The 18,312-nt window shown below is 37.2% G+C and overlaps 1 protein-coding gene across 10 annotated transcripts in view; it reads right to left on the bottom strand.

Moving 5' to 3' along the window:
* The window catches only part of CASK (calcium/calmodulin dependent serine protein kinase), a 200,651-nt gene that overhangs the window by 141,976 nt on the left and 40,363 nt on the right, over window positions 1-18,312 (bottom strand). For all 10 annotated transcript variants that reach the window (XM_027688827.1, XM_027688824.1, XM_027688832.1 and 7 more), the window contains exon 2: window positions 6,796-6,908. In XM_027688827.1, coding sequence (XP_027544628.1) covers window positions 6,796-6,908 — 113 coding nt within the window. The remainder of the gene's footprint in view (window positions 1-6,795; window positions 6,909-18,312) is intronic.

Genomic DNA, 18,312 nt, shown 5'->3' on the forward strand with positions numbered 1-18,312 from the left:
AAATTACATTATGTGAAGTGTTGCCCAAGACTGAATTCTTTATTTCCAGCCAGAAAAACATGTGCACCATTTCTGCCGTGAACTGACTTCCAGTAGCACAAAAAAAGGAGCCCTAAAAAGGAATCTCTTGTTATGTTCTCATGCATTCCTGTGATTCATTGTCTCTATTATATGGTTAACCTGCTTACACACTTACAGAAATGTCTTCCAGGAAAAAAAGCCTAGTTCCATCCCTTATGTTACATTTCTGTACAGAAGTATTTAATTCTAATGACACTTTGTTTATGAAAGCTATAGCAGAACTATAAAAGTTAGACACTTATGAAATTTGTACATACAAATGAGTAGAACTGAACTTATAACTGAACCAGCCTATGGCTTCTCCAGAAAAAGAAAAGAAGAAAACTCAAATCCTTCATTGAGTTAAACAAGCAAGCCCCTCAGAAAGGCTTAGGTAACATTCTCTGTACCAAAACAAGAACAGTTTTACCCCTGTGGGAAAGAAGTAGAACAAGACAGGAACTACACGTTCCCCAGAAAGGCAGATTCCTGAAATGACAAACATCAAAAGTGGCTTCCAGCATCAGTCTTCAAGTCCTGCTGATAGGCACAAACTCTACTACAGGTCCCTTCCATCGTGACCTTGACACTCTTTTAAAAAAAATTTCCAAAAAATTGTTGTTATTTTTACATTTAACTTTGTATTACCATAGGTACATGGTTAATTCAAATGCTTCCTACCTTTTTATCTCTACCTGCTTTGTTGTTTGTACAGCACACACAGAAACTATGGTGGTATTTTAAACACCAGCAACACAAACTCAACGACAGGGAGCTACCTACATTTTAAACACTTTCTTTCCAAAATTCCCTATTTGTGCATTTTCTTACAAACAGACGTGTCACTAATACCATGTGATTTCTGCAGTCTGAAAAGAGATGCCTCAATCTCTTCTGTACCACGACATACACACCCAATGAACCCTCAAGAAAGTTCCTGTAAAATAGTTACACCTGCAATATTACTATCACTAAATACTTTATGATTCCTCATAGGGTTAAAATGATAATAGAAGTAAAAGCAAAATCAAGCTGATGCAGCTTTTCATTTTCTGAAATAGCCTCACATTTCCTACCTTCAATGAAATAAAACCTATAATGGTGCCGCCTTCATATTTTCACTAGATCACAAGAAAGCTGGTGGAAAATGACCTCTGATGGACACTGGGCCCAACCTGGACTCGTAGTGAGGATCCTGCTAACACCAGGTCAGGACAGCTGTGCCTTCATCAGGCAAAGTCTTCAAAACCTTCAGGGGCAGAGGTCCTATGACTTCTCTGGGATACCTGTACCTGCTGCACTACCCTCCCAGTGGACACGTTTTCCCTCATGTTTGACCTGAGACTTCCAAGCAACAATTCCTGGCCATCACTCTTTGTTCCAAGAGTTGTCACTCAAAGCCAGCTTTGCCCTGCCATTTCTGCAGTTCTTCAAGTAGTTGTAGACTTCACTATAACACCCTCTTAGCCTTCTCTTCACCAGACTGAACAATCCCAGCACCTTCAACCTCTTTGCCCATCATGTGCTGCAGGGTCCTGATTATCTTGACAGTCCTTTGCTGGGACCTTTCCAATTCTTTAGCACCCCTCAAATTGTGAAGCCCCAAACTGGGTGCAGTAGCTCAGGTGTGGGCCCAATAATGCCACACAAATGGAAATCACTTCCCTTGATCACTGAAATATGGTACAACACAGAACTGACAACTACCAGAAATTCCAGATTAGTTGGTATTTCCAAATCAAAGGCAATGAGTCACTCACTCTTTCTTCAAATCCCGCCTATATATGGTATAGTAGCATAAAATTTGATGACATATGATTTGTAGTATTTTTTTACTCAAAAGAGATGAGCTCAACACTGACATCAAATTTTTGCTGAAACCCTTGAAAAAACAGGGAGGGATGTGCAGAATCTTACACACAGATACTTTTGTGAAAAATAACTTGTGATTCACCACAGTCTTCCAAAAGATAAAGATACTGTGTCGTGCAGCTTTACTCAGAACTAAATAAAGCCCTTCAAAAGAACTGCCGTGGTAAAATGATTTTAAAAATGCAAGTCTAAATTAAGTAAATAATAAAAAAACCCTAAACCAACAAGGGTAAACTATGTAAGGAAATAACTAGAACAAGAGTAAGGTCACAACTGGAAGAAAATCACCCACAATCTGAAAATATGTTGGGATCTGTGAGCCCTTTGCAGAAAACAAACAAACAAACAAACCCCAACAAAAACATGATGCCAACTTTCACATTTTCCCCTCGCAGTAAAATAATTTTGGAATTCTTCTCCTAAAGTGGATGATCCATAGCAATGCCAGTATTTATTCAATTATCTTGCCCCTTTCAGTGCCAGAAGTAGGCCAAGAACTATATTTAAAACACTTCTTTATTGGCTACAATTTTGCTCGTTGTCACAGACAAAGGCATTTTGCAGATGATCTTTACAGCTTTCTTCCAGAAGAACCAGTTGGGGTTCTAAAGGAAACCCCAATCTTTCCTTATCACCTTATCTATTCAGTTTCACAGTGGCTTGCACGCATACAAACCTGTGTATCAACACACATATAAACCTAGAAAGTAAGGTGTAGCCTATTAGAAGGTTGTAGAAATCCTGGTAATCACTTTCTTTGTGAGGACATTTCTATAGCAATGAACTACAAGTAAGTGAATCTAATATATGTTGAATGAAATCTTGAAAAGCAACTTCAAAGAGACATGCACTGTAAGCACAAAGCACTGTCCTTTAAATTGCTTTAGAAAACACTCAGCACATTACAGGAAAGCAATCTGGCTTTAAGAAAATCAGATGAATAACGTGTATTGGCTTTTACTATGTAGTAAAAAACTGATCACTGTTCTCTTCCTGAGAAATGGTGCTGGCACTTAGAGATATTTGGTGTGAGAGGAGCTAACTAAAAATCAGATATTCATGCCACGCAAAGAAAAATAAAAGAAAGAAAGAAAATGCATGGGATGCAAAGAGAGCAGCAGAGGAAATGGACAGTCAAACTAACTATGGTGTGAACTGCAACAAATTTGGAAAAAAGGAACATGTTTTTTACCCTTTCCTATACCAAAAGTTCTGAGTATAACAACTAAGGGTTGTATTTGAAAATAAGTCTGATATATTTTTTAGACTTCAGTGAGTCTACTACTACTATCTTCTGAGATCATCAAGTGCTCTTCCACATGGATTCTCTAAAATGTACAAAATAAACCCTTTTATGTCTAAAGATTTTCAGCCTTCACATTTTTCGTATCTCTGCGATATGAAAGCTAAGTGAACTGTAGTAGAATCTGTCAACATGTAAAATATCCAACATTAATCCACTAGATCACGTGGCCACTTGAACAGTGACAAGGTGTCAATATACTTCATTAATATGGTTGAATTACAACACTACAGAGATTGATGACACACAATATGCAAGTCCATGAATACTAATACATAAATCCAATAGAATTTAGCCTAGATTAGATTTGCTAGCTGTCAGGCATCGTTACCTAGCATTAATTTTCCCCCCTATTATCAAACCACTGCAGAGATGCACACAGACATAAAAAGCACTCGAGATGTCCCTGCCTATACATGCTATGTGTATTGAGCAGCCTTATGGAAAGAAAGCTATGCCAGATAAAAGTTTGTCTTCTGAGCTGGTGGCTGCTCCATCACGTACCACAAATGCTCACAACAGCATCAACTGATAAACACATTAGCCTAGGGAAGCTTTCAAGCTTGATTGTTTTTGTTGCTGTGGTAAAGCAGATACCATTACTGTAAGACATTAGTATATATTGTTTTTAAAATTATTTGTTCAGATTAGCAAGTAGTCCTTTAAAAACATATTTGGTGCCCAAAGGGCTCACAAGTTAAAGGAATAAAAAATTTAGATCAAACCCAGCGTTAAATTAACTCTTTTTAAGCCTGGTACTGTTACGCCTAAGTTTTCTTCCTACATAGTACTCAAACTGTACTGCCCTGCAGATCACATGCAGAGTGTTGCTACTAACACCACAGAATCATGTGGGTTAGAAAGAGCCTCTGGAGGTCACCTAGTCCAAACTCTTGGTCCAAGCAGGTCAAAATAGACCTGGCAGCTCAGTGCCTCGTGCAGTCCCATTCTGAGCATCTCTGAGGATGTTCTCCACACTCCCTCTGTGCAATCAGCAGCAGTTTTTTTTTTTTTGTCTGTAATTGGCTTTTTCTCATGTTGCATCTTATCCATGTGCCCTCTTGTCTTTTCACTGTGTGCCTAGATGGAAGAGCTTGGCTCCATCTGCTCTGTACACTTCCATTAAGTAGCTGAAGACCGCTAAATCTCACCTTGGCTTCCCTTCTCAAGGCTGGACAAACCCAGTTCTCTCAGTCCACCTCTGCTGGACTCAGGCCAGTGCATCACTGTTTTTCTTGAACTGGAGACACCGAGAGTGCACACAGTGCTCCAGGTACAGTCTCACAAGGGATGAACAGAGAGAACAGTCACTTCCTTTGGCTTGCTGGCTACACTTTTTCAGTGCTCTACCATGCAGTTGGTTGTCTTTGCCACTCCTGACAAACATAAAGATGAAGTTCTTACCCATAAACAGGCCATCCCACAGAGGTATTTGTGTAAAAGCACTCAAGGACAGAGACTTTTTAGATTTAATCATAAGCGTGGAGACATGATGGGCCCTTTACCTCTCAGTACTCTGAATGTATGTGACATTAATGGAAGATACTGACATCAGCTTCCTCACATACAGTGCATCCTGTGCTTACACTCCTGTGTCTCAGAGAAAGACAGGAGGTGGAAAGTTTGACAAAGAAAACTTTCGAGACCAAACTGGTCTTGCAGAAGGCAAAACTTCAAGGTAAAAAGTGTTTCCAAGGATTAATCTTACCATTCCATTACAGCTCACACTTTAATACAATTTACAAACGCAGCTTCCTCCCAGGTAAGTTATTTAATATTTACTTTATACATCATGGCTGCCCCCCAATGTTTAAGGAATGCCATACCAGAAATAAACAAATCAGAAAAAACCCCAAAATGTTAAAATCCCCATAGAACCTGGATAGAGGAGAGGTGCAAAAAAAAAAAAACCCCAACACCCAAAAACCAAATCAAACAAAAAGCACAAAGGAAAAATAAAATAAAGAGTACAGAAGATGGAAAGAGTTTGTGAAAAACACGTTCAGATTCTTACGTAGAGGTAAGAACTTGCTCCGCATTCACTTACACATCTGTGTGTCTTTGTGTCTTAATATTACAAATCTAACACAGAACAACTCAAAATCTTTAAAAAAACCCCCAAAACAACAAGAAAATGCACAACAACAATCCACAACCAAAACCACAAAACAAAACAACACTAAACCCAGAAAGCGTTTATGATCTGTTAACTCAATGACCTGCTACCTTGAATTGTAACTATAACAATATAACACAAGTGCAATTGAAAAACAACCAAAATTTCTCAATATACTGCCAAGCCTTTTCCTTAGACCCAGACAGCTAATGCAAACCCTCAATTACCCAATCTATTATTCCTGTTGGCTCCTATTTTCTTCCTGATGAGCCCCTGCTCTTTTGTCTGCTACTTCTCCCTTTCAGAAATTCCTTCACAGCTTCAAAAGGTTGAATTTTACTCTTGGAGCAAGGAAGCAATACTCCACTAAAGGTAGAAATGTGTCCTAGCATCAGTAGTTAAAATGAGGCTCAGAAAAAGCCTAGAATACTGACAGAACTTCTTTAAAAGATACCAAATCATTTTAGCGAAAATTCACTGGATCAAAATGCAGTGGTTGTGGTATAACCTGACAAAACCATAATGCAGCTAATCACAAGCTAAATATTATGGAAAACACGGTTTGTATTCTGTTGGAGGTTTAGAAACAAAAAACTAGCAACAGCATTATCAGATTTAAATTATAATCTTCGGTCAAGTCTGAAGCAAGACCTGTGATTTACCTTGTAAACCAAACTAGTCATTAAGGCTTAAGACACTGCTTATTGTAACTAGCAGCAAAAGTCATTGACCCTTTTTAGCTGCTGAATTTGGGTTCATAAGGACTTAGTTGGCACAAGTGGAATTCCCCAAACATATTACTGTACAAAAGAATATGATCTCCAGCATGAAACTGCACATAGCAATTGTCATTCAGTTGACAACACTCTTCTCCATGTGGTGTAAAGGAACTTTATGCACGCACAAGTTGCATATTATACATTGTTTTACCCTAAAATAGGAAAGGTTAGAGTTACAACCTTTTATTTACATTGTAGCACTTCTGCAGCATTGTTTTAAAATCATGACTATATAAAAACTTACTTTTAAAATATAATTTCACAAACTTCAATTATAAGTTTTCACTCATTTATAGCAAATTACTTGCTAAACCTAGACTAGTAAAAACAAAACTGTGTTCTTACTTTACTTCCTTTGTATGCTTTTTTTGACTCAGAACTATTTTTTTGTATGAAATTCTCATTCTTAAAAGAAAAATCCAAACAGAAATAGAAATGGCTTAGACCTAATTATCTTTCTAATATTTATTATCACAACAGAACAGCTGTAGGAACTACTAAAGATTAGAAATGCATGCCCTAAGTTACATTTGAGATACGAGACCTCATTTTAAAACTTCTACAAACTATAAAGCAGAAAGGATCTTAAGGAGAGCAAACATAGAACAGGTTGGCAGATTGAAAACCCTGTCTGCTGGGAATTCACTTTAATTATTAGTTCTTACCTTCTGTGCTTAATCCAGGACTTGAAGTGAATTTTGCTACATCGACGATCTTCACAGCGAACTGTTGCCCTGTTTCCCTGTTGATGCATCTCCGCACGACGCTGAACGGACCCCTGGAACACACACCCAGAAAACAGGGATAAATAAATCATTCTCTTATTTGTTGAGCTACAGTTCTGCTATTTCTCAACAAAATTTCAACATTCAAGTGTAGTATTTGCACAGAGTACACCCCTTGCTGCCCATTAAATGTAAAATAAATAGCTTTAACTACAGACTAGTGTAAAGAACACCAAAGGAGTTTTGTATTTGCCTATATTAAAGACATTCTCCTACCCTTCCACTTTAGAAAGGCTATGCTCTTAAAAACCTTATGTAATATACTGACATTATTATTAAATTTTAAAAGGACTTTATTTTGATGCTTAATCCAACTAGGGGGAAAAAACAGAGGCGAGAAACACATTCCTGCTTTCAGTCCTAAGCTACAGTTTAGAAATTACTATTTGAAACAACAGAAGGGATAATGGACAGTGATAAGAGTAACAGAATTGTTGAGTCACGCTGTGTGGGTTTATTCGTCTGTTTGTTTTACATAAACTAGGTTTATTTCAAGTTTATTTGACATCATTGGATATAAACAACCTGCATTACAATACTTCCCAATTCCACAAAATCTTATAATTTTCTCTCACCTAGATTCACTTAGAGAATCCCCACAGAAGTAACAGATAAAGAGATTAAAATTAGTTCAGAGAGACGTTAGTATTGCACTCAACTAATAAAAAGCTAGTTGTTTTTTAAAAATTGAAATTACATTTGCCAAAACACGAGTTACAACAACGGCAACCTTTTAAAAACCCCCAGCACCAATATGTATTTTTGGAAGCATCTTTTAGTAGATGGTCTAAGGTCTAGGTGCCTTGACTCAAAATATGGAATCTTTGTCCAGTGTTAACAACAAACAGTTCAATTGGACAATTACAGTAGGTCAAGCTTTTAAACATGAAAAATTAATAGGTTATGAAAACAGAATAGGATTGTTTCATGACTGCACTAGCTGTGGCAAATCAATCCTTTTTTACTGCTGCTTATTTAATGACTGACACGTGAGTTCTAAAGAAATCTATTCCAAAGTCTTTTCAAAAAGATGTGAGGGAAGATTTGAGGATGGAAAGAGCCTTTGTTCAGAAGTTCATCTATTGAGTGAACATTCGCCTGCTGAGTGAAATAATAAATGCTATAATATAGCTGAAAAGACAAATTCTTCCATTCAAACAGTGAACCGGAAGTTAGTGGACACATTTCTGAGCAATGAGATTGCAAAGCAACACAATTCTGAAAAGAAAAGGTACCCTGAGGAGGCAGAAGTGTCCCTCTGAGGGCACTTACAAACCTTTATAACTGGCTTTTGGTATTCCTTTACATACCAGATGATTCAAAGTGTGTAATTCATCACACAAACCTGTACTCACATAGCTAAAATCCAGTTTTTGCACTCTTTCAACAACATACTTGCAGGTATTTCTTGAAATAGGATCATTTCTGACACAGAAGATGAATATCAAAACTAGTCAATGTATCCCAATGTAAATATTCACACCAAGGAAAATATTTATTAGTCAATTATTTACATGTGAACTACGTTGATGTATTCAGACAGAACTAACTATACAAGAAAATGCATGTTTTCTCTTTCTTCTTTCCTTGCTCCCAACACACAATGAAATCCCCCACACTGATGGCTATTTTCTTAATCCACGCCCCGCGATTATTCAGTATCTGGTCATTTACCAACAGTTACCACAGATATTTTTAAAAAGATGTTCAATTAAGCCTCTAATACATAGAAATCCACTTTCATCATTAAATGAAAAGGGCTCAGCTGGCTTCATTTGGCATTGGATGGATACAGCTATTGATTTAGAATCTACCCCCCCTCCACATTTCACAAAGTAATCTTCTATGGAAAAGTTACACTTTATATAGATCTGTGTCACCTTCTTATCCCAAGTTTCTCCTTACGCTTTTAGCATCTGTCAAAGTAAAATTGCTTTAAAACAGTATAAATACATTTAAATTATGGTAATTAAAAACATTGCAAAACCTAAATCATAGCTTTCAAATAACTTTGGCAACAGTTGTTTTAATTTATAATTGCTATAAATTATGAGAAGCTAAATGTATTTAATTAAAATGATCCTTTTTTTTTTCTATTCTCAATTTTTCCCCCCCCCACAAAGCCTTTCTGGAGACATTAAATAATGCTTTTAACATATTCTGATAGAGAATGAGAGACCACCAGAGTATAGAGATGCCTGACAAGACCATATCCTTATTTGTAGGTAGATCCCTGATTTCTGTTCATTCACACAAACTCTATGAATATAAGTATTTCTTGCTGTTGGCTGAGCTACTTTTAGATTTCCTGGTTTTGCCAAGTCTGGGCTGGAGAGCTTGCCCAGCCACCAGAGTGTGTGTACATGCTTTGAGCAGACAAGGAGAGAGAGCTGGAGGAATCACAAATCCAAAATGAGCATACAAATTACAACTCCAAAGGATCAGATTTGTGTTCACCCCAACTTTCTCTCTTGCAACCATGCCCTGATTTCCCTTTATTCCCTATCTATTAACATTTTAGAACCCTGACTTCAATGATTTGCTTCCTGCACATTTAGACTGGGACAAAAAAAGTGTTTTATTCAGTTTTGTAACAGAGAGGGCACAGAGATACCCTTGTAGTCTCAGTTTTTATGGTCATATTGAAACTTCACTGTGGTTTTAACTTCTCTACTTAGAATGAGGAATGTCAAAGACTTAAGTAAGTGAATGGTGCCATAAAGCACAGAAAACAAGAACTGAGGTTTGAACTAGATGATCTTTAAGGTCCCTTCCAAACCAAACCATTCTGTGGTTCTATGAATTCAGTGATGCCCATAATTAACTGATTCTATTCAAACACCACCCCAATTTAGAGTTTCACATAGAATAGAAAGGTTTTCAAACACAACCTGAACATTCAGCTATTTACAAACCTCATATTTATGACTTTTTCAAAACTCTCTCATACTCAAGCTACAGACAGCCTCAAAATAGTGAGTTACACAATACATTAGATGAATACAATCCATGACAATGGCAGCACAATAAAAGCTTGAATTTTCCAATTTTAGGTAATTTTAAAACACTCATAAGAGGTGCCTTCATCAATTAAGCAGACACCACCACTTCCACATGCCAAGTAATACAAAAGAACTTTTAAATAAATTACAGTTGCAGTTAACTTTCTGACTTGTTCCTCAGCTGCAATGGCACACAGTAAGATTACAAATTAAGTCATAACAGCCCACAGTGATACCGTATAACCTGAGTCAGAAAACAAAACTCCGTGTGCTTCCTAACACAGGAGTTTCAAACCTTATTTGGAAGTAACAAAAATCTTTCGGGCCACCCTCAGTCTCAGCACTGAAATCACACTCTTCCCAGTGAGGAAAGGGACTACAATAGTTCATGTCTCAGATGAGACAAGGAGCTGTTCAACAGTTGTGACTGTAATGGGGAAATGTGTATCACATCCTCACTAAATGACAGTTTCTAAAGCTCATTTTACCAACCCTGCAGCTCAAATTCTACAGATCTAAAGCATAAAGGTGACACAGATTGGGGAAGGAACAACTGTAATCCCAGACACACATCATCAAAGCTGTTACAGATCGGTAAGACTACTTATTTATTTATTAAAACAGAGAAACTAAGTTGTTGTGTAATAAGACTCCATCTTCTAAGTCATATAAACTGTAATTATAATGTCATGCGCTTTATATTTCATTTCTCTCTGTGCTACCCTTAACAGACACACACAAATATTTGGTTTCAGACCCATCCTCCCCCCACCACATGCTTGCAAAATCTTTCTCTGCAGTCAACATGCACACCACAGACTACAGTAACTCAAACTATGAGGCTCATTAAAACACATAAGTAGTAAGGACAGATGATTTTTTTTCACTGATATTTTGTCAACATTGGCAGCAGCACATTCCAACATCTGGAACACTTGGAGCTTCACCTGCAATATATGCCAAAAAACAAAATGTATTTTCTTAAATTGAAGCTAGGATGCATGATGGGTTTTGCTGTCTACTGCAGATGGAAATCAAAGTGTTACAATACATTATTGATGAGGTTAGCAAGTACATATAGGCCATAAAAAGTGGATAGGAATGCTGAAGAGGAGTCTCATAACCAATTTTTTTCATGCTTCCAAAATTTGGAGTAAGCAGGGCAGGGCCTGATGTAACCTTAACCCTTGTGAAACTATTTTCTGGTGATAACCCCTGACTAGCACAGAACAGTTAATCACAGCTAGACACAAATTTGAAGAAAATCAATTATTAATTACTCTATCCTTCAGGAGTACAACACTTGAATTAGAATAAAATCCCAACAATATGAGACCATCAAAGCCTTTTTTATCATCTCCTTCACTTTAAATTATTTTACTTAGTTTATGTTATTGGTACTTCAAGGACATAGATTATAAACCAATATGTTGCAAACTATCTTTTCTATACTAAAATCTTGTTGGTTTATCTGACTGCTTTGCTTCTTTTCTCCTTTCCTCCAATCCCTGTTGCTGTGCAAGAATGTGTGCTTGTGATTAAAATATGCCTTGTTGATTCCTAACAAGCAGAAACACTTGGAACTACAGCCTGTTCCCTTCCCATGTCCCTCAATGAACAGAGTTGACCTGTGGGAATGAAGTTCCTATAAAGATACTTTCTGAACCCTTATGCTTCCGAGCCATAAAACTTGAGATTTGAGGTCATTTACATATCAGATCACCAAGAATTTGCTCAACATCCCAAGCGAATCTCAGTTTTATGAAGTGAGGAACTGGATACAAAACAACGCATTTTGGCTCTCAAATTCAGTTTCATTAATTTAAGTTAAAAAAAAAGTAAGAAACACAAGTTAAACATTTTGTCAGAAAAAAAACCCCCAAAACATCGAACAACATCTCTTCCAATGAACAGTGTTCCTTTAAAAATGAGCTTTAATTTGGAAGTAAGAGGGCCTAGATTCCTTTTCCTTCTTTAACAGGGCTTAACTATTAAGTACTTGAAACATGCAACAAAGGTCTTAAAGTTACCTTTATTCAACATTTTAAATGAAAGATGAATGTTTCTTTAAAGGGGCTATGTCAGTTTGTTGCAATAAGATAGTATAGATGTATGCAGATAAAGTAACAAGTGAAGACACATATACCCAGATTTTTTTTTAATTTTTATTTAAAGGCTATGCATTTGCTTACCTAAGCAGCAGACAACAGTGCTTTGTACTAATGTGGTTAATACTCTCAAAACAACTGTATTCAAATTGATGGAAATTACTGGAAAGAAAGCAATTTGCAACCGCATTTTAAAGAGATAGATCTCTTTCCCTCTTCATTCATTCACATAATTTATAATATATACTTGTTGTCTAAGTTTCCCTTTAATTGAAGTGAACCTCTTTTGAAAATTAAGTATTCCCAAAATTAATTAAACCTCCAATTAGCACTATATCAGCTCATTTGTACATGGAACTGCAGCTTAAGATAGTGACAGAACCTTTCTGTAAACTAGCACTTTGGATTAGAGGGCACTCACATTTAAAAAGCCATTACTGGCAATGTTGGGTAGACATTTTTTGGTTTATTCTCAAAGGAAAATTTAAAATAATGCATTATGATGACTGTGGCACAGAAGAACATTTGGGTTGAAGATCTGATACTTCTTTAGAAAATTCAATATCCCAGAACAAGCCACAGAACTGTGTTCCCAGGCAGCAATATTTCTACCATGAGTACTTTTCAACAGCTCACATCTTTGAAACCAAGTCTGTGTTTTAACTCAGCTTCAGGAAGAAACCTACAAAGAACAAAGCACAAGACAGCCGCTCACTGGATCTCACCCCAATATGGATACATACTTTCTAATATCAATCCAACATAAAAAGAAAGAATATAGACCATTGAATCTAAACCGTTTCTTTTTGTCCACAAGAAAACTACAGAAGGAGTAGCCACTCCAGTGCCTGTTAAGTGGAAACACTCCCCAAGAAAACCTTAGGTTATGCTTAGAATTCATGCTGCAAACTGAAAAAAAAATTACTCTCAATTTTCAGATGTTCTGGTATAATTCATATGTTTGTTTACATGGTTTTGTCACTATAAAAGCAAAATACAAGCAGAAAGATTTCTGCTATCCTGTCTTTCCTGTCTCTAAGTTGCAATGAGGATAAGCCATCCTTAACTGATCTGTAACCTACACAAACAGAAATTGTAGGTTTGTGGCCTGATTTTTCTTCTTATCAAGTAAAAAAGTAAGAATGATTTTATCAGTCATTCTATATATCTGTCAAATCTCTTTGGCATACATACACTATAAACAGATGCTGATATGTAAAAATATCTTTAATGTATCTATAGTTTGTAAACAACTCTCCTTTTACACTGACTGGCTGGGATGCTGAGGGGATGGAAAAGGAAGAACATTGAGATAAGATGCTCACTAAACTCGCTATTCTATTACCATGAAGTAAATATTTCAGCACCAGTCACAAACACCATTCTTCCCATGCAAGTGATTTAGAAAATATTTTTATGTTCACATATAGTACAACAATCCTTCATTTCCTGAATTCCATAATTATCTGTTAACATTGACCTTATACTTGTAAATTTCCCCATTTTATTCACAGACTCATAGAAGAGTCTCAGCTGGAGGGTACCCCTGAAGGAATGTGCTTAACAAATTTTATCAGAACATCTACTACCGTGTTAATTTTTTTTAATAAGAAAACAGAAGAAACTATCTCACTCTCTGAAAACAACCATTTGCAAATAATCTCAGCACACAGACAGGCAAACTCTGTTTTCAATAATTATTGTAGTAATAGGTTCATGATCTTAAAAGAATCGGTCCGAAAGCTGCAGCCGCAGCAGGTACAGTTAAGAGTAACTTTACTTTGTCAAGACCTACTGGAATAAGATCCAACATTACCTGCCAGGTGGCTTTCCAAGGGCCACACTTCCACAGGAAGGGCCACGTGACACACACAGAAGATCACAGGACATCATTTCAAGTTCGTGTTTGGATGACACTGAAGCAGAAGCAACAGCTATTGACACAGAACAGCTCCTCCAGGAGACTGTCCTCTGATCTCCCTTTATTTTGTATTTTTCGACTCTTTAAAGGTCACTTCCTAGAGAACGGTCGAGACCTCAAGGTCAAGTAACTCCTAGATACACTTCTTAAGAAGTTCAGGCTCTTGGCTCTACTGATTCCTTTTTTTAACTCATTTCTTCCTTGATAATGTGTTTCCAACGATTCACTACTAATTTCCTTTTGCTGCAAGATTTGGACACTATTTTCACTTTCCTAAATCAGCACATAGGTCAAAATGCTGTGATAGCAGCATCAGTCTTCAAGAAAGTGACTGATTATTTGTCCAGGTTCCAGACAAATGAAAGAAGGAACAAAAAAAAATTTTTAGGCATGTACGTCCTACGCATACACAGGTAAGTTGAGACATTCTCCTAAATGAGAGACAAACAATTATAAGGATCTCAGAAAATGGTACTTTCTCAACAACATTTTCTGGAACAGTTTTTTAACTGCTGGTGAGAAAGAAGAACAAAAATTGGTTCATTAAGCTAAGGCATCCTGCCCCCTCAGCAGTAAAGAACTCAGGAAACTGATACAAATATAACTCTTTCCTGTCCCTCTGGTTCACCTTGAGGGAGATGAGAATCTACATCTCATGCAAGAAGTGATTTTGGGCAGGTGCAGATTGGTCATCAAAGCACAGATACTATTTCTTGAACTGGGGAGGGAAGAAATAAGGAGAGCTTTGTCCAGTAATAAATTCCCACTGTAAGAACTGGAATAAAAGCATGGAACCAAAATCCCCCAAATTTTATTTTTATGTTCAAATATTCTGTAATACTTCACAGAAAGAACCCCACCCCAGCAGCTGTATCAAAAGCATCAGTTCAGGAGTGTTCAAAAAAACTCAGGCCATTCTCTTAACAGACTCCTTTTACATCTGACCAAATCTTTTGCCTGTTTCTCTTCTTTGTGAAGAAAGACCTAGTGCTCAAGATCAGGAGGCAGTGAAGGGAATCTGGAAAAACTACTTTAAGTATGAAATCATTCAACAGTGAGAAGGAACACAGCAAGAATGAACAAATGTGTTAAAAAAAGCACTTCTATCACAGTGACAAAGGGGAATATATTAAAAATAATAGCTCTGCCTCCAAAAGAATTGAGAGGTTGTAGAGCATCTTCAGGCTCATCAGCTATAGATGATGATCATTAGTTTTCTCTTTTCCTATTCAGAGAACTTTTTTTATCCTATTCATGTACTAACATAGCCTTGTTCCACTGCAGGCTGTGGCTTCATGGCATTTTTTACACGAGAGTACAGGCAACCCCCTGAGCTACTGTGCTGTCCTTGGGCAAATCAAAGGAGAAACAAAAACTACTCAAAAAGGAGAAACAAAACCTACTCAAAACGCTTCAGATAAACCAAGTCTCCCTTTTTTTTCCCCCCAGTGTTACATCCAGAGCAGGTGCTTGGTTTGGTTTAAAGCACAGCTACACCAAGAGCGGAGTCCAGACAGTCAAACCCAGGAACAACCTGCTGGGAAACGGGGTGCCTCAGCAGTGCTGCTGCTGCTGCTAAAAACCAAACCTTGTCTGAGGACACAATGACTTCTCATAAGGTCCTACAGCCACCTGTGGGACCTGCACTAATACATGACACCTGAACTTATGCAAAGAGGCAAAGGAACTCATCTAACCGAGGAAGTCTTAGGTAAATCCACATACAGCTGGCTCATGGCTCCACTGTGCATTTGCCATGCAACTACAAGTGCTTTCAATAACACAAAGCACACAGAGCAAGATGAGAAAGAATGGGAATATGTCAGCCACCACTGCTGCCAAAAACTCCTTCATGAGATTACACCCTCAGGTGAAGGTTGATGCATTAACCGCTCCCTACGTCATCTCTCCCTCCTGCATTGTGGTTCTATTTTAAATTTGCACCTTAAGATTAATAATGTCCACTTTATATCTATCAGTCCTGCTAACAAAACTGAGCTTATACACTATTCCCTCTACTCTCTCTCACTCACAGATTTAGCCAAGCCTAACAAAATGCAATTTTTTTTTTTTATGATGGGCTCTCTCATTTTAGAATCTCTTTCCTGCATCGGTTCCAGTTTTAATTTTTCTTAACAAAAAGCAACCAGAATCGTGAGTAGAACTCCAGATGAGGTCTTAGTAAAAGTTTGCACAATGTTAATAATTCTTTCTTCTCTGCTGGAAATATTGTACCTGGTACAATCCTGTACTTGCCTTCTCCACACGCACATCACAGAGCCCCTACTATAGCTGCATTCTTCTGCTCAGTTGTTCCAACCAACTTGCCTTAGTCTACCCCAAAGGTTGTTACTAGTTTTTCCATTCTCAAGTGGTGGATTTTTTTTAGAAGTTCATAATTTCCATTACTAAAGCCCTTTTTGGATGATATCCAGGTCCTCCTCTGCATTATCTTCAAACGATGCACCAAAAAACCAACAGCATAACCAGTGCAGTTCAATTTAGCTTTTTTTTTTTTATTTTAAAATAACCTGACAGACAACTAATCCAAAACTGGCCAATGTCAAACCTTCATTTTTTCACTACTTCCTCTCTGAATGTCCCATTTAATTTCTTCTTTAGTCAATATGGAATACTTACATTTATCATCTTGTTATCTTTTTGTTTGTTTTAAGGAAACAAGCAACCCAAACAAGAGACTAGTCAGAGGGAAGCACTGAAAGACTTAACTCATAGAAGGGGTATTTTTTTTTTTTTACTTCTTTTAAGTACAGATTGCATTTCAACAGTCTAGATATCTCTATGAGAGGAACATTAGTCTTTATCCTTTGTACTAGTTCAGCCTTTCTCTACACTTGAAACAAGTTAATTTTTTGTAGTTTACTTAAAAATATCATCTCTCTTGCTAATTTCAAAAATTAAACTAAAACTATTCTACAATTCTACAGTTCTTGGAAAAAGCTAATGCAGCTACCAGAAAAGCCTTTAAAACTGAAAAGAACTATTCACCTATCTGGACAGTATACTGTTCTATAACTACAGTAGGAAAATTACCCACTGTTTTATGTAAAAGTAACAAATACCCTCCAAGTATTTAAACCAGCTTCCTATAAAACACTTGTTCACGAATTTTAAACTCAGCTCTTCTTTTCAAGTGTTAATGTAAAGTTTAAGGTCTCTCCTTCACAAGATCTTGTCTTCAAAAAGACTCAACCATATAAAATATCTCATATTAACAGCAGGACAATTATATATGAACTATAACCTCCTACATGACAATTATTAATGCACATGCAGCATAATGATCATTTCACAATTTCTCTATTGAAAAAAACCACAATGTTTTCTGAAGGATAACCATTTAATTGAACTGTTAATAACACGAAACTAAATGTAAAGCCTTTACTTAAAAGCCACATTTATTATTTTTCCTTTTTTTTTTTTTTTTCCTCATTACAAAAGGAAAAGCTGCCTGGATCAATTCCCCAGTGAGCTCCAAGACACAGTTGTACTGAAGTTTGTGCCAGTACCACTGTGAGGATGGCACAGGGGTGCCAGCAACCTGCCAGGAGAGGACAAGGGTTTTAGTACTGCTTTTTAAAAACGAACAAACAACAAATTACTCCTGGAAAATGGAATTAGCAGGACTCAAAGCATTGACTGTGCATGACCACATAAGGTGCAAACACTGAAAGATCCCACACTCCTGCAAGTGATGATCTGACCTTTGGGACATCGACAAAAATAGGAAGCTGAATCCATGGCCCAGGTCAGGAACAGCATCTGACATTTCACCAGTTTCCAGCTGCCCTTTATTTATTTTCTTCAAGGTCTGACCAGTGAAATAGGGCAGCCGAGCAATACCTTGGGTCCAGGAGTAGATTTCAGTTTGTTTCCTTACATATTCTCACACCAACCAGCAAAAAGTCGAAGTATTCTTTCAGTCACGTCAGGTCGAATTCAAATCAAACTAAAAGTGATTTCACCTGAAGTGGTAAATGCTGCAGTTCCTCATTTGGATCACAGAATCAAATTCCTCCCCTTAATTACTGTCTCAAAGCATCAAACCACCTGTGCACTTATGTCCTTAAAATAAAATAAAAAAAATAAATACCAAGTGACACTGGTAGAAGTCCTAAAGAAGAATTAGCAGACTGTTCAATAAAGAAACTTGCTGCTGCATATTTAAGTTGTTCCCAAGTGTAGCTTTTGGCTGCCACGAGCAGCTGGTGGCAGCTGGTGCTGCTTCTGTCCCTAGAAAGGAGCCCAGCAGCAGAATAAAGCTTCCAGCTTTATTCTAGGCTATACACACCTGAGTAAGCACGGCTCCACACCAACTTCCCTGGCAATACAAAGGCAACAACAG

This window comes from Neopelma chrysocephalum, unplaced genomic scaffold (assembly GCF_003984885.1).
Source record: "Neopelma chrysocephalum unplaced genomic scaffold, ASM398488v2 Primary Assembly neopelma1_76, whole genome shotgun sequence".
In the NCBI taxonomy this organism is placed as follows: Eukaryota; Metazoa; Chordata; class Aves; order Passeriformes; family Pipridae; genus Neopelma; species Neopelma chrysocephalum.